Raw genomic sequence first — 22,306 nt, 5'->3', positions numbered from 1 at the left:
ATGTGTGTTCATTTTGACAGCTAACTATGGATTGTGAAATTGCTTGAATTGTTTAATCCACTTGACTGGAAATCAAGACTTGAATAACTGTAAGTAAATATTGGGTTAAAGTTATATCGAACAACTACAGCATTTATTATTCATTGTTATCACTGATTTTTAAAGTAAAAGCTAACAGAAAAAGGCAGAAAATATCAAATTACCACTGTCGTGACAAACATTCACTCAATGTGTGATGTATTAAATTACCCACACTCACACCCTTTCATCCCAAGGTGGAGTCAGTTGCACAGTTTAACTGTAGTTGAAGCAAGTTTAAAATTAAAGTAGTTTAACACAAAAATGAGATTTAAACCAAAACCTAAGGTATAGTATTATAAAAATAAGTTTTATGTGCTCATATTTCTGACATGAATGCCCATGGCATAGGCCTACACAAATTTGCTGGTTGATCATAAATGTATGCTAGGCTGCAGTGGTAACATATAATTTGAATAACTGTAAATATGTGCAAACATGTTATAAGCAAACGTTTATGTTGAAGATTTGTTTCATAGATAATCAGGTTTTTTAGCACATGTTTCCATTTTCTCCGTTTAACTTTTAAACTGTATTTAGATGCAGTATATGAACTCCTCCCCCTCCATGACAATGGTGATGCAACCTGAGTTGTGTCCACCACCGAGGAGGGCACAAGGTTGGCAACCTCTCTATACTGGACCACCCCAGCCTTATGGAGTATCTAAACATGGGGTTGCTAACTATGGTAAATACACCTGTTGTATTTGTAATATATCCTAGTTATGTATGTAAATGCCATCATATTTGAAAGTAAAAGTTCAACTTCATTTAGAACAAATGTAATGTTTATACTTTTCAAAATAGCAAATGGTTCACTGACTCTCAACATTCTTGAGTGCAGAAATATTTTCATCAGCTTCTGTTGTTAAACCCACAGGTCGTCCCATGTCGGCTCCAGCTCACTCAAAGACTTCCACATCTTCTGTGATCGTGCAACGACCTCCAACGAGACATCGACCTCGTGAGACTTACAAGCGACCAACACAATCTGCATGGCATGATGCACCATCAACCAATGCGCAGCCGATGCATTTCGATGTCACTTTCACACCCCATCCACCTCAGGATAGAAGGGAAATAGACAGACCGATGGCAGGTATATTACTTACAGCAAAATGAGTGTTTTTTATGTTGCTTTGATTTTTGTTGTTAGCAAAAATAATCAAGGTATATGTTTGTTTAAATTCTGTATCTACTTGGAAAGGTTATGTTATGTAACAGTAGAGAATTGAAATGCATTCTTATTGAATACAAAATTGTTTCCACTTTGATCTGTGCAGTTAATCAGTTTGTTACAACTATTTCTGGTGCAGCTCGAAGACTTGGAGCCTCAATGCCAATGACTGGTTCACTCACAGTCTACCCCCGTGTTGAGAATGGCAAAGTTGTGACGATGCCCCCGTACGACCCATTATATGACCCCCATCTTGCTGATTATTTTGCCAAGAAGTTCAGCCATGCACCAAGCCCTCCATTGGTTTGTTCTTTGTTGTTGCGATGAATACAGAATCTTTGAATAATATGTTTGAAACAATTTGATGCTTGAAGCAAACACATTTATATATTCTACTGAAATGAAGTATTGTTAGCTTCTTGTTGTCATAGAACCTATATTGTAGCAGCGTTAATATTTTCACAGCATTTTTTGTTAGAAATTATTGGCATCGACTTTTTTCGGAATGTTTTTTTATTCCACCCAGAATCGTAGTTGGTCGGCTTCTGGTTACAGAGGTGGGGTCAACTCAGGGTCAGGGGTCACTTTCAACCAAACCAAGAGATTTTCATCAGCGCAACCAACATTTTCCAGGTATGGAAATAAGAGCTTACTGCTTGTTGATGCATTTTTTAAACACAGCCAAGATCCATGCCTGTCAATGTGTAAAGCACAGCCTGGTTATATTTTGATTTTATATTTGGGCACAAAAAATTTGTATGTCACTTTTGTTTAGTATTGCTCAGGTGCTAAAACCGTTTGGTTCGTTTGATGGAAATTTACCAAACATGATACTTGAAAGAAAGATAAGTGTAGAGAATGTTACAACAACCTATATTACCCACACAGGGGATCCACCCAACACGGTCGAAAGTCATCCGCCAAACGTGGATATGCGAAGGGTGACGTCATGTATAAAGTCACAGTGAGGACTGGTGACGTAAAAGGGGGTGGAACGGATGCGAGGGTGAGTATTGACGTCACGGGGCCTCCAGTTTCTCGTGAATTATTATTTTGCTCAGTATTTGCTTGACATTCTTTAATACCTAGTCATAAAATACGAACTTCCTTGGTAATATTTGATTCTAGCGCTGGTAGAACAAGATTTTGCTCAAACTTCTGTTTTAAAAAACCTTACATTATTTCAGGTCTTCATTCGCTTGATTGGGAGAAGAGGAAAAGTTTCCAAGTGGAGATTGTGCAAAAAGTCAGGACAGAACAACGTAAAAATGTTTAGGTTTGCCAAAGGATCGTCGCATATGTTCAAACACAAAGGTAATTTTCTTGTGTCGATCGAGTCAGTTTACCTCAGTTCATGTGTGACTGAATTTCCTCTTTCCATATTAAGTAATTCCAGCCGAATTTGTTTAATGCACTCAAAGACAAGTGTTTGTCTCCTATTGGATGAAGTTAACCCACTTTGAGCCACTCAATAATTTGACTCAAATCAAAGACTTTACTTAAATAGTAATTTCCATCTGCCTGATAGAATGAGTGAAGTGACCGGTGTATGAATATACATTGATTGTTTGTTTACGTTTGTGTTACAGGAGCTGATATCGGAGAAATCCAGAAAGTTATCATTGAACACGACGGGATTTCAGAACGAGATAGTTGGTTTCTTAAGGTAAGCTCACCGATCATTCAGTCTCAACCTGCAACATTTATGTCCACGCTAAAAGCAGCATTATCACCATGTCCTCTCGGGCACAGTAGCGATCGCTGTTTAGAACTCAAATTACAATAATATTGAAATACATTTGGGAGAATCAGCATGAACACAATACTGGATAAAGTTTTGTGTTAAGAGATCCAAACCGTGCTTCGTATTCATTTTCTTATTTACTCTAATATGTCAAATGTTTCAACAAAACTTTCAACCAATTAACCCTTGCAGGAGGTGATGGTTGAAGATACAAAATACGACAAAACTTACACGTTCCCGTGCGACCGTTGGCTGTCGTTGTACAAGGAGGATTGTCAGACCACGAGGCACCTGAGTGCTGTAAGCGGGAAACAGTCAAAGCGCATCACATACGAAGTCACCACTGTTACCGGTAATATGCTCCACCGCTGTTAACCTGTTGCCCTAAGATAATTGGACGGGCATAAAAATGTTCTTTAACATTGGTTTTGAACAATTCAGAGTTATTTGCCTTTTAATGACAATAAAGTGTGAAAGGTTTAACGGAGAACTTAAATCTACATCACAATTCAGTGACGTTTTTATGAAACCTGTCAGCTTAAACTTATAATCTGTTTAAACCCGTGAGCAAATATTATCCCTGAACCTTGGGTTTATGAGAAAGAACCGTAAGGCGACACTGGCGAAGCTCATGGTATAAATTTACCATTGTCCAACTTGTCACTGTGATATTAACCTTTGTAATGTCAACCGTTCCCCTGTATGTGAAAACGCGCAGCCCGGTAAGATAACCTTACAACTGACGTCACACGAGCAGTTGATTGTTTGAAATTGACACCGCGTTATTTCTACTCAGGCGAAAAGCGCGGGGCCGGAACTGACGCAAATGTTTTCGCCACTTTCTACGGATCGAAAGGGACTTCCCCGAAACTACACCTCAAGCCAACGTAACTTTTTTTGTTTAAATCTTTTTGTTTGTTTAACAGATATGGAGTGTGATTGTAAACTCGCCAAACATTATTTTTACTTTGAACGTCCTTCTTATCCCATATTAATTACGACTTAGACAACATTTCGTGGAGCGACGTTACTCTCTGATGCTTACCTGGAATTCACATTCACATTATTCGACAATGCTTGCTTAATCAAGCGTGACAAGTTAACAAGCACCTCCGCCCCCAGTGTACTGTTCATGAAACGTATTCACTCCACTGTCTATCTCAAGCAAACCTTGAACTGCAGAGTGGCGATAATGACGACTTATCTCGTATATAGTAACTCTCAGTATTAGTTGATTGCTTTGGGAAGAAATAGGAATTGCCACCGCGGGATTCGAACCGTCAACCTAAGCGTTCAGAGCTAATGATTTCCTTGTGGTTGATATTTGTTTAATGGAGGTGAAAGTACATCAGTTTTCATGTGTTGTAATCACACATGCTGGGTTTTGCCTTTTCCTAAACCACTTATTTTCCAGTGGACGGAAAGCCTTCGAACGTGGTCAATCCGACGTCTTCAAGGTTCGATCCGTGAAAGTGGGGGCGCTAAAGAGGCTTCGCATAGAAATCGACAACCAAGGATTTGCCCCCGCGTGGTTTTTAGACAGAGTAATGCAAAATTGTTTTCCCCTTTATTGTATGTTGTACCTTAATATTGCTTCCCACTCAAGGTGGTTGTAGCGGATTTATCGAAACCTTCTCAACGAATCTTCTTCCCATGCGGTCAGTGGTTGAGTGATGACGAACAATTATACAGGGATCTGATAGGAAGCAGAGACCCCCTTTCAAGAGCAAAAAGTAATTACTTTCTATTTAGTAAAATATCTGTGTCGTATTACAATTGACGTAACCGCAATGACGTCGTTATTGGCTGTCAAAGCGTGTTGTACAGTACTACAGGCAATATTTCTTTCTAAATCATATATATCTAATCTCTAAAGTGGACAGAATCTAGCCCCTGATGAGGCACTGTCTTAAAACCAGCGACAGCAATTAGCGGATAACAAATGTTTGAAACCAAGTCTGATTACCGTCAGTCGGGTTATTTTTGATATACGAAAAATCGATTTCGCAAACGAAGGCATCATCAGTTTCTGCAAATAAAATGCGATAAAACACTCGAATATATATATGTTGACACAGTGAACAGTTACGTCATCCACACCTTCACCGGTGACGTCAGACGCGCTGGTACCGACGCCAACGTATACGTCACTCTGTTCGGTAGCAACGGGGATTCGGGACAGAAGTTATTGGATAACGACAAAAACAACTTTGAACGGGGAAGGCAGGATGACTTCACGGTTGAGTGCCCCCATCTTGGAAAGCTTAAAAAGATCAGAATTGGTGAGAGTTGCTTTCGCATTAAATGCACTCAGTTTTCACAAACAGCGGATTTATACAAGGTTGCCATTTCAAGTATTTCTCTAGAAACGTTAGTACAATTTCGCAAAGAATTTAAAACGCTTTCTCGCAAAGCTAATAAATTATCTACGAAAAATCGTAACGTATTTAAACATTCATGTGTTCACGGTTAAACACTAACTCAATTAATGCAAATCTTCGCATTTTTTTGAAGGTCACGACAATGGCGGGGCTTCCCCCGGTTGGTTCCTCAGTAAGGTTGTGGTTGACGACTCGATGATGAGTTGTGTTTACTCGTTTCCATGTGAACGGTGGTTTGCAAAGGATGAGGACGATGGGAGGATTACCCGCGAACTCGTAGCAGGGAAGGGAGATGCAGGGATTCCTTACACTGTGCAGATATTCACCGGTGAGTGGTCGGTTGTGGTTTACGATGGTTTTCTGTGTAATATTTCGCGTTACAGCGCTGTGTCATGACCGCAGTTTAAATTTATATGCGTTGATGAAGATCAAGTCCAGGTGGTCTTTGGTATTTTTGCTGTTTCTGTTCGACGCCAAACCATTAAATTAAAATTTTACTGGCACAGAAAGTTAATTTGCATTTAGCCTAATATTCCACAATACATGCTTTGATGCAAATATTGGTTAAGTTGTTATGTGATGTCCTGACAAGATGTCGCAATGCAACTAACTCATATTTGCCTTTAGGTGATGTAAGAGGAGCTGGAACGGATGCGGAGGTTTACATCATCCTCTATGGAGGAAGAAAAGGATCCCAATCATCCGGGAAGATTATCCTGGATGGAAAGTTTGAAAGGTGAGTTTCACGTCGGATCATATGAATCGTGAGTACGATTTCACGTCGGATTATATGAATCGTGAGTACGATTTCACGTCGGATTATATGAATCGTGAGTTCGACTTCATGTCGATCGTATGAATCGTGATTTTGACATCATGTCGATCATATGAATCGTGAGTCTGACGTTTTCTCGCCAACTCAATCCCACAGGAATCGAGTGGACGTTTGTGATGTTGAGAGCGCAAGCATGCTGAGTCCACTTGAGAAGATTGAGATCGGACACGACAACAGTGGGGCTGCTGCTGGTTGGTTCCTCGATAAAGTGGTTGTAACTTGCAACAGCACGGGATGCGAGCAGGTGTGTACAGTTTGTATATTCCATCACTGAAGCTTCGTTTAAAGTTTTGAACCCTTACTACATTTATTGTTTGGCAAATAGTCACTTGTCAGATGCACCAAACCTTGAGTATGTTAAAGTGTATGGAAACAGTGTAAGCGTATTTTTACGGATGGCTCATTCGGTTTTCACACTAAAATGTATTGAAATAATGTTTCCCAGGTATTTGCTTGTCGGAAGTGGTTTGCATCGGATGAGGGGGACGGTTTAATTACGAGAGAACTTTACGAAACGAAGTCTCTACGGAAACAAGTTCAACAAAGTATTACCAATGTTACTTAGATTACGATTACGACAAGTTATTATATTGATACTATTGAAAATAGAAGTATTTGATTAAACGTTATAACTGGTATTCTTCTTAGAAACTGCTTGGAATTGCGTCATCTTTACGAGTGACGTCAGAAATGCTGGCACGGATGCAAACGTGTTTGTTCAGGTCGGTAATTTCCCAACAAGTTGTGCTTCAAACGTGATGAATTTTTCACTTCCATTATTATTATTTTTAGATTTACGGAGAAAATGGAAAATCTGACGTCATTCCGCTTAACAATGAAACTGACAACTTTGAAACTGGGCAGAAGGACAAGTTCAAGGTGTACATTGGCAACATTTACAAAAAGTTTTCCTGCAATCTGCTTTATTTAGCTTTTTCAAACAAAAAGGACCCAACAATTATTAGGAGATATATTATTTCTACATCGATCGGATGTTACGCAAATATTTATTCAGGTTTTTCTTCACAGATTGATTTCCCCGACCTTGGTCGACTCTACAAACTTCGGGTTTGGCACGACGACTCGAAGCCATTCTCCGGGTGGCATCTCGACAAAATTATCCTGGAGCCGGTGACCTCCAAAAAATCGGCGTCCACTTCTTACACTTTCAACTGCCAGAAATGGCTCGACTCGTAAGCTGGAAAATCATATTTCATATTTTTATTAAACCGACTTAGATTTATGAAGGATCTCGGCTTTCTAAGTCCCAGTGGTGTCAAAAAATAATTCTGTTATTTGCTGTTGTACTTTATTAGATCGGACGGCGAACTAATCCGGGAACTCCCTGCAACCGGAACTGGTATCAAGCGCCCGCAGCCGCTGGTTCGTTACCTGGTAACGGTTACTACGGGCGACAAGCGCGGCGCTGGAACGGACGCCGATGTGTTCTGTTGTTTATATGGAGAACAAGGAGATACCGGAGACCGACCCTTGCTCTCATCCAAAAACAGTAGAAATAAATTTGAACGGAAATCTGTAAGTTTGACTTAATTAATAGAAATAATATTTGCACAGAAAATGTCCGTGCACTCATTTGCATTAAAAACGCCAGAACTAAAATACTACTTTTGTTTATACAGGATTTAAATTGAAAATAACAATGATATTCTATGCACCTCAGAAGTCTGGCCTACACATAATTGTTGTCATCTTACAGGTTGATGAGTTTGTCGTCGAAGCTGTGACCATGAAACGAGTTAACAAGGTCAAGATAGGTCACAACGATTCGGGCGTAGGTATGTCACACTGTGTATTCATTAGTGACAGGTTGAGGTGGTGGAACGTAAAATTTTTTTCCGTGAATATTCCCCCGTAGATTTGGAGACCACTGGCAGACTCGTTATATGTTAGATTATTTATTATTTGTTAACTTTCCAGCCAGTGGTTGGTTCCTGGATAAACTTGAAGTGAGGGAAGAAGGTGGAAGGGGTGACGTCACCGTGTTCCCTTGTCAAAGGTAAAGTTTTGTCATAAACTCACAACGATTAGGAAAATTAGAAACCGTTTGCGCCCTCAGGTGGCTGGCAACCGACGAAGACGATGGCGCCATCGTGCGGGAACTTACAGATGAGGGGACTCCCCAACTTCTAAACAGTAAGATACCTAAAGGTAATATCTATTGTAAATTCAACTGTCTGTTTAATTCATAGCTACGTCATATCACGTGTCGGTGAAGACCGGTGACGTCAGAGGAGCTGGAACTGATGCCGATGTTCATGTAAAGGTAAGATGTGGATTGGCGCGAAATAATAAAATGGTGCCGACCGCTTAACTTTGACAAACAACCAGTTTTCCTAAACTTCAACATGAAATGTATATAATTATGATGTAACAATAGTTCATGTGTTCAGATATTCGGTGAAAACGGTGACACAGGGAAGTTGAAGCTGCATCAGAGCGACAACATCAGGAATAAATTCGAACGGAGCAGAACTGACTTATTTAAACTTGAAGCTACCGATATTGGCAAAGTAGAAAGAATATACATCGGTTCGTATATTACGTAAACAACTTACTGTGCTCACATTGTCCATTGTTTTCATCTTATAACACGCTGTCCATTCTCACACAACCTTGATACGTTACAGGTCATGATGACAGTGGTATTGGATCCGGCTGGTTTTTGGACGGAGTCGAAATTGACGTTCCGTCAAATGGAATGCATTACACCTTCAACTGTCACAGGTGAAGTTCAACATTAGTATATTATTACGTCATAAAGGTTGTGTTAATACGTCATTTGATTATTTTTGTGAGTCGAGCGTCGAGAAGTGATTTCGTTGTTTTTCGTTTCCTCTGTGCCAACTTCTCATATTTATTAATGTTTATGGATTGTGAAGGTGGCTTGCATCCGATGAGGGAGACGGAAAGACTGAAGTTGAACTTTATCCGACGCAGACAAGACAACAAGATAAACGTAAGTGTTTTCATAAATCTTGACACTGTGTGAAGCAAAAAGCTATAGATGCCAAACCCCATGCGGACTTCACCTTTGCTGCTTAAAACTTTATCATATGACAATATTGGGGCTACTTTATGTATTCAATGAATAAATGTTAGATTAAAAACAACTTTTCACATTCATTTATCTTCTGAAATATGAGGGAGTTTGCCCGTAACCCAAGTCAACTAATATTTGTTAAGTTCTCCCATATGAGATCACTGTGACGACCGGTGACGTATTTAACGCCGGAACTGACGCAAACGTGACGTTGCAACTTTATGGGGAGGACGGCAAATCGGAATCGATTAAATTGAGAAACAGAACTGACAACTTTGAACGGAATGCTGTCGACAAATTTAAGGTTGGTGTTAAGCAAGGTGTTGGTGGTTCGAATCCCACCAGCGGCGCTTCTAATACTCTGTGCCATATATTGTGTCTTTGTGGATGTCAGTAAAATACATGTTGTGCATATTTTCCTGGCGATAGATGTTTTGTTTCCACATAAACCTCTGATACAACAAACCCAGTTCCTTCCAAAACAGCTCAGTCTCTTTTGCAAGCCAAAATGTTCTTGCTTGATATAAGTCTCATTTGATCCAAAGTTTTGGGCGTCATTATCTATTCGGTGCTGTGTAACCAACCTTCCAGCACTTATATTCGCAACAATACCCCCCCTTGTATACACGTGGCGATTCGTATAAACACGTGGGGACGTTTCTGTGTAGATTGAAGGAAGAGATGTTGGTCCAATCACCAAAGTAAGGATCGGACACGACGGGAAAGGGGTCGGGTCTGGTTGGTTCCTCGAATCACTCAAAATACAAAGATTCGTCAAGAAAACGAGCAAGAGGAAAAAAAGAAGAAAAGGTATCGGAGTTGTTACGTCATAATCTGTCTATTGTTCGCCTGAGTTTCTGATCATAAACGATTGTGGGAAAAGGAACTCCCAAGGATTCAATGGGAATGCCATGGCAACATAATTAGTCGTCGTACAATCAACGCGCACACTCGCCTTATACGAAAATAAGGTGGAGTTTAATCTATGCCGGGATGATATAGCGTAAGTTTTATGGCTGACAAGTGAGAGCAGAGGTTTAAAAAACGCTCCTGGTGGGATTCGAACTCTGGATCTTCAGGTTCACATGTACCAGTACTTCTCACCATTATTTACGTGGTGCATTATTTCAAAAATAATTTTGTTCCACCATCACCATGGAAACTGCCTTATTTTAACTGACAGTATTTTTTGTTCTTTCCAGAGTCGGTATCTGCGGGAAGTGCTGAGGTGGAAACTTACTGGTTCGTCTGCAGACGTTGGTTCGACAAATCAGAAGATGATGGTTTAATTATCAGAGAGCTGGTTCCTACAGATGAGTCTGGAAGACCAATAGATGACGCGTTGCAAGGTCAGTGCTGGGCGTTTGAACCACAAAAAGTTGTCTTATGTTAGAAATATTACCAACTTTTATCGCAGACCAAACAAGCCACAGGTAGTATTTAAGAATTGTGCGTCAGAAAAAAGTAAAAACCATCGTTTTTCAGAAATATCCTGTTTCTTCTGTTAACTCGTATCCAATTTTGCAAAAATGCGCGTTTTTTGTTTTTGTGGAAAATTGCATTCACAGAAAGCCTTCATCACATTAAAATTTAGAGTTGATTTCGTAGAAATGGAATACACGGTGGACGTTTACACTGGTGATAAATATGGAGCCGGAACGAATTCGAACGTCTTCCTTACTCTGTACGGAGATAATGGAGATTCTGGTAAGTGTTTGCTGCTGAATTTTGTTTTAACTACTGTATATCGATTCTGTGCATAGGAAGGCCTTCTTTATTAAGGTTTTATTTATATTGCGTTATTTTTTTAATGCAAAGGTTTTGCTGGTTTCGCTTTTCCCACCATATTTTCTTGTTTCTTCGTTTTCGCAAAATAACATTATATAACTGACATGTTACAGGCGAGAGACAATTGTCGAAATCGGAAACGAATCTCAACAAGTTTGAACGGAACCAAGTTGATACATTTAAAGTTAAGGCGGCCGACCTGAGTACGCTTAAGAAGGTTGGTAGAGGTTTGGTTGATTATGTTCCCATTTTTCTTTTGTCTTTTATTGTTTTAGGGTCAGTTCACACATTTTGGTGCTATATCTAATTTGTCTGTTGGAATCTTAAATCACTTTGGCATTCTCAACGCGGTGTTTAACAAAGTTTATGCTGTTGACACTTTTTTAAATATTGTGGGGAAACACTGAAACTCTTGTTGCCATGACAACATCTAGTGTAACATTGTAGTTTCAACCAACAAACAACCTTTAAACATTTTATTCACAGTTGAAAATTCGTCATGATAATAGCGAGATTGGCGCTGCGTGGTTCCTGGACCGTGTCGAGGTCAAAGTTCAAGATCAAGCGTTGGTGTTTCCATGCCAACGGTGGTTGTCGACGAAGGAGGACGATGGTCAAATCGAAAGAACTTTGGTTCCCGTCGATCAGGTACAACAGCTAAAAACAATCAAATTACTTGTTGGAATATCTCCGCAAAAAGATTGCGAAAACTTAACTCACAGCTTGGAAACACTTTTGAGAATTTTTTTATTTAGCTGCACATTTCACGCTAGCACATATTCTAGCTATTTTTTGCTGTTGTGTTATGTGTGTGCGCGATACAATCCCAGTTCAAGTAAATTGCTGGCCCTTGTCATTATTTGAGGCGTATTTGTTACAATTAATGGAAACGAAAAAATTGAAAATAATGTGGAATTTCCTATTTAAGCAGAATTGCTTGAAAATTACATCGATGCAACGCTCAGATTTCAACTAACTTGTTGTATTTAATTTCCATCCAGGCAACTTACCAACGCCTCCAACAACAGCAGCAACAAAACGCGAAAGGCAAAAAGTCTACAGCGGTGCGCGATGCCGTTGCCCTGGAAACCAAGTCGCAACTGACCACTTATGACGTAACAGTAAAGACGGGTGACGTCAGAAGCGCGGGAACTGACGCGAATGTTTACTTGGTTTTGTACGGGGAGAATGACGACTCTGGGCTTGTGTAAGTTGTGTTCAGAATGATCACGACGACTCCTTTGTTATTCCAATGTTGGAAATAAAGATTTCATAAAAGCTTAAAGTTGAATAAAAGTTTCAACTTCGATTAACTCGGGATTATTAAAATAATGTTTTACTGAACAAAGCGTCTTGCTCTGCGTTCAACAACACCTATTGTAGAATGTCCGTGCATTAAGTGACGTCACCAAAAAAGTTTCTTCATATTTTCAGAAATTTGAAGTCGTCGAAGAGTTACAGGGACAAATTTGAGAGAAATCACGCTGATATTTTCACTGTGGAGTCGGCCGACCTCGGTAACCTGAAGAAAATCAAGATTGGACATGACAACGCCGGATTCTCAGCTGGTAAGTCTGTAAAGGAACCGTAAACTAAAGTAGTTTCAATAAAAGCTGTGGTGGGCAACAGCAACCGCCAACCAATTCCATTGTTGTGTAGGTTCGATGCCTTGTCAGCTTAAATAGCGGTACAGTGTTTTGTGGATAAAAAAAATTAGGAAACACTGCTCAACATGTCGTGTCTTGAACTGTGTGAATGTTTATGTGTTAGGTTGGTACCTGGAGTACGTTGAAGTTGACGCTCCGTCCCTGGGTATGAAATGGAAGTTTCCATGTGGAAGGTGGTTGGCTACTGATAAAGACGACGGAAAACTAGAACGGGAAATCTTCCCTTCTGCTGGTGATACCGTGGATTACGCGGCAAAAGTTCCCTACGAAATCACAGGTCCCCTCTTGTTTACATCTTGTTGAAACAAGCTAGACTTAATGTCAATAAACTGATCAACGAAACCAATCTTACTGGTTTCAATTTGCATTCAAATATCAAATGCAGTCACAATATTTCTTAGTGATTTTCGCGAATCAACTTGTTTTTTGCCCGCTTTCGTGGGCGCTTAGTCGCAACTCAGTCAGATCACAGCACTGATGATAAGCACAGCAATGTTTGAAACGTTTGCTTATCTTATTAGCTTTCGCTTTTCTATTCCGTGCAACCAACACCAATTTTTTTCACAAAATTATTTTAACTCAGGTCAAATAGATTTCCCAACCAATCAGTATGATTTCTATTGCAGTTCACACAAGTGACGTCAGTGGTTCTGGAACGGACGCTGACGTGTATGTTGTGTTGTTTGGAAGAGATGGAAGTCAAACTGAACAAGCAAGTCTGTGTTCCAACAAGGACGAAAGGAAATCAAAGTTTAACAAACGGTCAATAGACACGGTGAGAACATAGTTGATTTGTGTCTTAGATTTATCCTTTTCCACAATTGTGTTACTCTTGTAACATTTTTGTGTAATAACCTTTGTTTGTTTGTGTTTTATTAATTTAAATATTTACTTGTACTCCCGACGTAAGCGCGATGTTTTTATTTTCAAACAAATTGGCGTAAATATAAAACTGATTTGTTCCCACAATTATTTTACTTTTATATCACATTTATTTCTTACGTAATTGTTCGTTATAACGAATCAATAAACAACAAATGTTGACATTGTGCTGCTGAAAATAACGGCTATTTCCACATCGTTTCGTGCAGTTCGTCCTTGAACTGGATGACATTGGTGACACGATTGAGAAGTTGAGGATTGGACATGATGGAAAGGGATGGGGAGCCGGGTGGCATCTCGATAAAGTCCAAGTCCGACGGTTACTTGATGGGACCAGGGTATGATATCTATGTCGTGTATTCGTTGAGTCAGAAACAGTTGGAAAACATGCGACCACTTTTCAAACAAGGAATACGTTTCCCGGAGAGTGTTTCAAATTCACATCTTTATAATATTTTTTCCTGGGACTTCAATTTCAGTTTTCAACTGTGACAGTGTTGTAAATTTTGTGACCGTCTTTCCAGCCTTTCACACCGTTTCATGAAACTGTTGATCTTTCTCCCAGGGTTCTGAGACGTATCTCTTCACATGTGGGAGGTGGTTGGCACGTGATGAGGAGGATGGGGAGATTGTGAGGGAGCTTGTTCCAACTCAACTTGTGAAGGAGCAGATGACGAGATCTGGGAAGATGAAGAGGACAGAATCAAGGGTGGAAGATAGTTTAAAGAGTAAGTTTATGGGTTGGCGGATTTTGTTATTGTCACAAATTCTAAAGGTTTACTGACGTCATTTAACCTAAAATTTTTGGATTAGGGTCAGAGTTCTTGCAGTGTCAAATAAAAAAGCATTCCAACGAAATTTAAACAGACATTTTTTAATTTTCAAAGTAGGATTGGAAAATCTTAAATTTTTTGATTGTTTTATCTTTTTTCCAAAAGTTGTAACCAGTCTGAAATATGACTGAAGCTTAATTTATTTATTGTCCGGTAAAATCCATAGCAGAATACGATCCAAAAACTGATACGTCATCAAGTACTGACACGTCATCAAGTAGTTCCGATGAGTCATCCTCTAGTGATGACTCAGCAGTTAAGTGCGAAGAATCAAGACCTTGTGAAGAAGAGCAGGAGAAGGAAGAAGAAATACAAGAAGAGATCGTGGAAGAAACCGATGCTCCAGAGAACAATGCAGAAGTCCTTGAGCGGGATGTTAAAGAGGAAAGTGTTTTGGAAGAACTTGTCATTCCGTTATCCAGCCAAGAAGATAAGGACTTGGGTAACAAATATGATGACTCAGTTGTTAAGGGTGACGCGGAGCAGGATGAGGATTATCCGGCATCACAAACTCTTCCTCCTAAAGATACAAATGATGAAAGTCGATCTGACGTTGGTGATGAAAATGAAGGAAACGCAGAGGAAGAGGAAAATCCATCAGAAAAACCTCCATCTGTTGCCAAGGAGGACTTGTTGTCTTCCTCGAAGGAAATCGATGAAGTTAAGGAAGCCAGTGTTTCCTCGATGAAATGATTTAAGAGAGACAAAGTTTAAGCGTTAGTTTCGTGTTTGTTTCCACACAAGTTGTGCCTCACACTTCCATCCACAATCCATCCACTGTATCTCCTGCCTATGTATTTCTTCCTACTATGTTAGTTGCAATAAAGTTTGCCCTTCCTAATTAACAAAATCATAGAGTGTATAAATGTATTTCCAATGCAGCTATTGTAATTATGTTCGTTACGTTTGTCCGTGTTCCTACGTGTTAAACGCTGATTGGTTGGTTCCTTTGCTATTCATGCTTCACTGCACTTACATCTTCATTAGGTGATTTTTCACCAATTGTACAGGAAAATATTTATTTATTATTTAAACTCAACTTCTGTGACGCAAGTGGACAACAATCACGTCATCATCTTTGACGTAATACACCATGACATCACTGTCTTGCCTTCCTCCGAAATTCTACAGGTGCTTTGCACGGCTTTTTCGCGCAAACGCAACGTCATCACCAAAGTGTAATGACGTCATTCACCCACATCATCATTATTTTGTGTCGTGATCTCATCAAAGTCAACAACGTTAATGAACATCAGTCAGTTATCATCGCTTGATATGTAATTGTGATATCATTATTTGCTATTGTGATGTCATCATTTGCTATTGTGACATGATTGACGTCGTCAATTGTTCGTGGTGCTTTCCCACATTGTGGTGGTTTGTGGTTTGCTTCAGTTAATTGCGGTAACCGCATGTAATTATTCCTTGGCATAATTGCACGTTGCTAATGCGCTTTGCAAATTTTGCACATAAATGCCTGGCTAGCTGTTGTACCTTTTGCCAATTTGTGTTCAGACAATTGGTTGTTGCGTCACAATGCCGTTTAACGAGTATCAACTCAACCACTTGGTGTCGTGCAATGGTTTTAGCGATTTGTGTCGATTTTCCCCCCAAGATGCGAAGAAACCCACAACGAATCAAACTAATATTGTGACGTAACACAGGTCAGAAGTACAAGGTTTTCGTGTTCACTGGCGACGTATTCAACGCCGGAACTGACGCAAACGTTTACTTGACGATGTTTGGTGAGAACGGCGACTCCGGGGAGAGGAAACTCCTCAAATCCGAAACCAACACAGACAAGTTCGAACGAGGAAAGGTAGTTACCCTTTGGTTTAACTTTCCCCGAAATTTTATTGTTTGAGTAAAACAAGACGTCATATGGGATATTTGTCGTCGTTAGGCTTTTACTTTAACCCCGTATTTATGTGAGTAAAGTTAACTAAGAGTTGTTGCTGGTAAATGTATAATTAGCTAAATTTTTTTAACGACTACACGTCAAAGATACTTCACAGTGTATGAAGAAATCATTTTATTGAATTGGTGAAGGAATGAGATTTTGCGAAACGTCTGAAAAGTGTTTCCGAAATTTTCGATGCGATTTTATTAAAACGCACAAATATATGAAGTTTTCTTGCTGAATGCTGCTATTCTGGGAAACTTTATTACGTCAAGTTTCATTGAAACCAAGGTTGATATTTTCACCCTGGAAGCTGTGGATCTCGGAAAGTTATACAAAGTTCACATTCGCCATGACAACGCCCTTCTTAATCCATCCTGGTTCCTTGATCGTGTGGAGGTTGAAGATGTTGAGACAGGAGAGAGATTCGTCTTCCATAGTGAGAGGTGGTTGGCCAAAGGAAAAGATGACGGGAAAATTGCAAGGTTTGTTAAAATTCCACACAGAAGCTTTATTTAAGAAGGAAAGAATTAGTTTAACAGAGAAATTACAAATGAATGCAGGCTATTGTTTCCTTTCACATTTTAGTCGAAATTTCTAAACTTGCCAATATATCGGTGAAGAACGAGAAGTGAAATATGTGAAATTCTTTCCATGCAGGAGTTTGTATGTTGTCGGATACGACGGAGAAACCTCAACGAAACGAAGTCTCCTCACAACCAAGAGTGGAAGCAGTTTGGGAAAGAAATCAATTATTTCCGACACAATTCCAGAAGGACCAAGTAATTATACCTCCCTCTATTATGACGTTGTTATGACGTATTTTGTTTAAAGAAGATTTCTTGTTGAGCAACAGAATTGCATTTAATTAAAAAAATCCTTCGTTAGTTTGTTGAAACAAACAAATGTTCTTGCTACATATTCTTACTTGTTACGTCATAAAGCGATTCCGTACACCATTCGAATCCGAACTGGATCCGATCCTGGGGCCGGATGTGACGTCAGTGCTTACATCAAGATTTTTGGTCCAACTAAGAAGAGTGGGACTGGTAAAGTTACAAGAAGGTAATTATTAATAAAGGAGAAAGTAACGTTTATTCGTGCAAGGTAGCTTAATTTTTGCAAGATAAGGTGTTGAATTGTGTAACTAGATTATAAACGGCATTGTTCCGCAGTTAATATGCTGCCATTGTTTAAATATTACACATTTGCAGAATAATCCTCGAACCCCAGTCGAAGAAGTTTAAGAAAGGAACGGTTGAAACTTTCAACATAGAAGCTGTGGATGTCGGATCCATCAAAAGAATAGAGGTAACTTTTCCCATCAACTGACATCACAACGTTTAGATGTGGTTTAATGCATAACAATAATCCTATTACACATCTACACAAAAACAATGAACAAAAAACATTCTATTTTAACATTTATTCACTTTGTTACGTCACAGTTGGGTCATACTGGCGTCGACAATCGTTGGTTTGTTGAGGAAATAATGATCGATCAGCCGACAATGGGAAGAAGTTTCACATTCCCATGCAAAAAGTGGTTTGCCAGGTTTGTTTATATTTTGTTTCCACAATCATATTTTAGGCTGATTTCTTTTAGATTTCCTAAATAACATTCTTTGCTTGGATGTGAGTCTATTGTCATTTATGACGCAATAATTTATTGTGGATTGTCCTCATTTAACTTTTGCGAGTTAAATGTTCTGAAGGAGTTAAATGTTCTGCTGACATTTAACTCCTTAAGTTCTCGACAATATTTTTGATCTCTATGATGTCCAGGGACAAGGAAGAAGGTCTGACGTCACGAGTAATCCACGTGGAAGATGCGGAGGTCGTGAAATACAAGGCGAAGACCCCGTATCAGATTATCCTATACACTGGGGATGTGGCGCAGGCTGGAACAGGTAACAGTGGAAGTTTCAACATGTGTAAGATGGAATGTACGATGTTTGTGGATTGAAATCATGTCAGCAAAGATTCAAACCAACCAGGACTTGTGTGACAACCAATCATTCAATTCTTCCAAAAAGTTTTGCATTTTTTACGTATTTTTATTTTTGAAAGCTAAGAACGTAACCACCCTGTCGCTATACATAGATTGCGTCATCACTCTCAACATCTACGGATCAAAAGGAAGCGCCAGTGACGTTACAATCAGAAAATCTGAGGAGGAAGGAATCCTCCTGGAGCGAGGATCTGTGGATGTTGTCAACGTAGAGTTGGACGACATCGCTCCTCTCAAGATGGTCAGAGTATCCCATGACGGCAAGGGACAACGTCCGGACTGGTTCTGCGACAAGGTTAATTATACGGAATTCGGAAAATTCTCACCATCTGAACAGTAGTCGCCGAAATTCACGACAAAATCTGATTAAATTATCTCAGTTCCGAGATTAACTTATTCCGTGGAAATCCTTACTTACAAAATATTTTTCTTGCGCCCGAGCTCACAAAAAAACGTCAAATTTTAACCAACGTCTCTCCGTTTTTCTGTCACGTGACCTTGCTTTCCACCAATCAGATCGAGCTACGGGACATAGACAGCGGCAAGGTTACGGTGTTTCCGTGCAACGCTTGGATGTCGAAGACGATGGGAGACAAGAGGTTGGGTCGGGAGCTTTCCGCGTCGGTAGGAGGAAGATCAGTGATGAAGAAGACGACTTACAAACTCCTGGTGAAGACGAGCAACATGAGAGGAGCCGGGACCAACGCAAACGTTTCCTGCATCATCTTCGGTGAGGAATGTTTGTTGCATGCGGAGAAAAAAAACGATTTAATTCCAACATTTGTTCAACAGCAAAAAGTAGAATAGGTTTTTAAAAATGTTTTTCTCGGTGTGAAGTCTCCGCTGTTGTGACTTTGATTTTTTCACAAATAGTTTTCACGATGCGGTTTAAATGAACAAAAAACACTTGAATTATTGCGTTATGTCCGCTGGTGGCGTTCTTAAACTAGATGGTGATGACGTTGAAATCGGGTGAGCTTTTATGTGGTCACCGGAATGGAGTTCGTCCAAACCTTCATCCAACTTTTACATCCGCAAAATGGCGAAAACTAACAAGTGGCTTTATACCGACATTTTTCTCAGGCAAGTTTGGAGACACCGGGGAGCTGAGACTAAAAGAATCGGATTCGAAAAAAAATAAGTTTGAAAGAGATTCCCTGGATAGCTTCACCTTCGCTGATAAACTTTTAATCGGAGAACTTCACAAGATTCGGGTCTGGCACGATTCCAAAGGATTCGGTTCTGGTAAATATTTTGTATCTCTATCAAGTTTTTTAACAACTTTATCTACTGTATATCAACGACTGTGTGTGTTTTATTGTAAAAAACTAAAAGTTTTTCTTTTAAATTGTGGCGAATTCAACTAACAGGAAGGAAAAAGCAAGAATAATTTTTTGTTACTTTAATAACTTCTTGTCCTTAGACGACTTTATTTACTTTCAAATATGCGCGTGACTCAAACAATTGTTCGTATTCCACTTCATAATAACAACACGATATATGACGCAGGTTGGCATCTGGAATACATAGAAGTGGTTGAAACTCAAAGCGATCGAAAGTTCATGTTTCCATGCAACCGATGGTTGGCGGATGACGAAGACGACAAACAGATCATCCGTGAACTCACTTGCATAAACGCAATCCCTGAAGGTAAAATTCAATTGTTTGTTGGTCGGGTGTGACATGACGTTACTGTTTTGAATATTTACTTTCCGCACATCTGAATACTATGAAACCAAATGTTGTTGTGGTTTGTATTTTTATTAGAATTAAACCCTGAAACCATCAATAATAAATTTCTTCTTGTTACATTTGTTAAAAGTATTTTTACCACTGGGCTGATAATCCAATATCCAATAATCCAATATCTGTGGGCACAATTCCCCTTAATTTTGAAATTTGTTGATTCTTGGAAAGTTCCGAAAGTTGAACCCACAATATCACCGATCCTTGTGTGGTTTACAACAAAGATAATATGTCAGTAAGCTGCTTTTCTCCGGCAGATTCAGGAGCTTTTAAAGGTCGCCAAACTTTCACTGTAACAATTTTCACGACCGACCGGAGGGACGCAGCGCCCTCTTGTGACGCTTGGATCATCTTTCACGGTAAATCCGGATCAAAATCGAAGAAATTGAGAATCGAGAACAATCCTAGACGGAGGAATTTAATAAAAGGAGAGAAATCAACTTTCAAACTTGAATCAAAAGACGTCGGGTCGATCCAACAGATAACACTTGGTCTCACAGGTGACATACCCATGTAACTACTGGTGTAAATTAACAAATACTTAATATTTACTGGACAACGTGATGTTCGAAATATATCAACGGGATTGTAAACCTCCTGTCATGTGATATTGTTTCATCACAGAAATGGGAAAATGGCATGTTGGTGACGTGACAATCGAATCTTCGAATGGAGCACAATCGCTCGCGTTCTGTAACGCGTGGGTGAACAATGCCGACGGCAATGACATGCATGGACGCACATTCGATTGTACCGCCACTAAAGGGCGCTCTGTGTCAGTAGCCAGTCTTGCTCCAGTCAAATATGACGTCACAGTAGTGACAGCTGACGAAAAAGGTATGACGAAATAATGAAACCATGATTTTCATTACTTTTAGAAAATGGTGTATTGGGTGTAGCACCCGTTTTCACTATTATTACGTAACAGGATCCGGAACTGACGCAAATGTGGCGATTACGATATACGGAAGTAACGGTGATTCGGGAAGACGTCCCTTGAAACAAAAATTCCGCGATTTGTTCGAGAGAAAACAAACAGACAAATTTACACTTGAAATTCTCGACCTCGGTGACCTGACAAAGGTATTCCATTGTTACAATTGTTAGCGTTTTCGTCTGTATCAGTGTCTATAACTGTTACGTCATCATAGATACGTCTCGAGCACGACGATTCAGGATTTAACGCTGATTGGCTGTGCGATCACGTGATTGTACGCAACAGTGCGTCCGGCCAATCATGGACCTTCCTCTGTCGTGAATGGATTGGAAACAAAAAAGCGAGCCAGCTCTTTCGTGACGTAATGCTCACCAGCACTAGTTAATCATTGTGACGTCACTGGTGCAAGTGTGCGAAAAGAGCGTGCAAGGAGTTGTGGAGAGTGAAATTGAATTGAGATGCAGTCTTGTATAGTTTACCTAGTTATATTTGCACGTGTTATAACCCTGTGTAGCAGTTTCACTTACTGGGGCACAAATTTGCACTTAACACCACAGTAGTAGAATCACTGTTAAAAATACTTGTATCCATTCGATTTGTAGTGTTTTTATCAGTCCGCTTGAGGCGCTAAAGCGTCATCGTAGAATGCAAAATTACGTCATTACATTCCATTCCGTATTGTTGCATCCAATATATTTGCAGAACCCATAAATCACCTCACTAGCATCAACACTATGCATATGCCCATGTTATGCATATAACCCCACATGTAAAAAACACCTTGGTCTCATTATATTGACCAGATTTCGAATTTTTACAATATTTAAGTATTGTACGTTCAACACATTCGTTCTTTTCTATTGTGTCGCATTTAGATTTGACGTCGCTTGTATTTTGTTGAAATTCTTGCACAAACTCGGTACAATTTTGTTCGAAACACTGTTCATTACGTCATCTTGTTATCGTATTTTATCTTGCACTATACCCAGCTATACACCTTGTGGATACGTCACAATCGCGTATATTGCGTCAATAAAGTTTAGAACCGTTTTGCCCTTTAAATAATAATCTATTGCAAAGGCAAAGTGTTGACACTTTCCATAACATTTCAGTTTTTGGTTTAAAAAAAGAAGGAATGATTACAATCAGTACATTGGTACACAGAGCGCAGTCAGACAAGGCGGTTACCCTGTGGGAACTAATCCGCCAGACACTTCAGTGTATCACAGAATCACACCCGATCAAAAGCGCGAAACATCGGTGGAA

At 39.6% G+C, this 22,306-nt stretch overlaps 1 protein-coding gene across 2 annotated transcripts; it reads left to right on the top strand.

Annotated features, from left to right (window-relative positions):
- Window positions 1–18: 18 nt before the first annotated feature.
- On the top strand, window positions 19–22,093 carry LOC145899618 (lipoxygenase homology domain-containing protein 1-like). 2 transcript variants are annotated; one of them, XM_082988482.1, is made up of 55 exons: window positions 19–89; window positions 619–766; window positions 959–1,177; window positions 1,395–1,558; window positions 1,782–1,888; window positions 2,144–2,261; window positions 2,443–2,569; window positions 2,845–2,921; window positions 3,192–3,351; window positions 3,796–3,886; window positions 4,414–4,543; window positions 4,606–4,732; window positions 5,078–5,281; window positions 5,514–5,708; window positions 6,008–6,116; window positions 6,312–6,459; window positions 6,661–6,760; window positions 6,864–6,937; window positions 7,008–7,094; window positions 7,245–7,408; window positions 7,532–7,751; window positions 7,933–8,011; window positions 8,154–8,232; window positions 8,293–8,369; window positions 8,426–8,499; window positions 8,627–8,765; window positions 8,864–8,960; window positions 9,116–9,192; window positions 9,420–9,580; window positions 9,945–10,086; window positions 10,479–10,625; window positions 10,885–10,983; window positions 11,178–11,281; window positions 11,551–11,712; window positions 12,066–12,271; window positions 12,499–12,632; window positions 12,835–13,008; window positions 13,358–13,506; window positions 13,823–13,951; window positions 14,179–14,341; window positions 16,111–16,265; window positions 16,638–16,831; window positions 17,007–17,128; window positions 17,291–17,411; window positions 17,561–17,657; window positions 17,795–17,901; window positions 18,132–18,256; window positions 18,450–18,652; window positions 18,874–19,087; window positions 19,441–19,602; window positions 19,867–20,007; window positions 20,361–20,603; window positions 20,728–20,940; window positions 21,032–21,186; window positions 21,255–22,093. In XM_082988482.1, exons 2-55 carry the CDS (start codon window positions 619–621, stop codon window positions 21,423–21,425), a joined length of 7,584 nt encoding a protein of 2,527 aa, XP_082844608.1. In that variant the 5' UTR covers window positions 19–89; the 3' UTR covers window positions 21,426–22,093. The 2 variants fall into 2 exon arrangements, with proteins under 2 accessions (XP_082844608.1, XP_082844607.1); XM_082988481.1 differs by lacking the exon at window positions 19–89 and adding an exon at window positions 270–366.
- The last annotated feature ends 213 nt before the right edge of the window (window positions 22,094–22,306 follow it).

The sequence above is a fragment of the Ascidia mentula genome, chromosome 4 (assembly GCF_947561715.1).
Source record: "Ascidia mentula chromosome 4, kaAscMent1.1, whole genome shotgun sequence".
In the NCBI taxonomy this organism is placed as follows: Eukaryota; Metazoa; Chordata; class Ascidiacea; order Phlebobranchia; family Ascidiidae; genus Ascidia; species Ascidia mentula.
This window is presented reverse-complemented; position numbering and strand designations above follow the sequence as displayed.

Excerpts from the sequence above, each read along its gene's own strand:
- LOC145899618 (XM_082988481.1), top strand. The coding sequence starts at position 343 with ATGAGATTTAAACCAAAACCTAAG. Across the intron at positions 4,544-4,605 it reads CCGCGTGGTTTTTAGACAGA|GTGGTTGTAGCGGATTTATC; the intron begins GTAATGCAAAAT and ends TTCCCACTCAAG. Across the intron at positions 8,370-8,425 it reads GACTCCCCAACTTCTAAACA|CTACGTCATATCACGTGTCG; the intron begins GTAAGATACCTA and ends TTTAATTCATAG.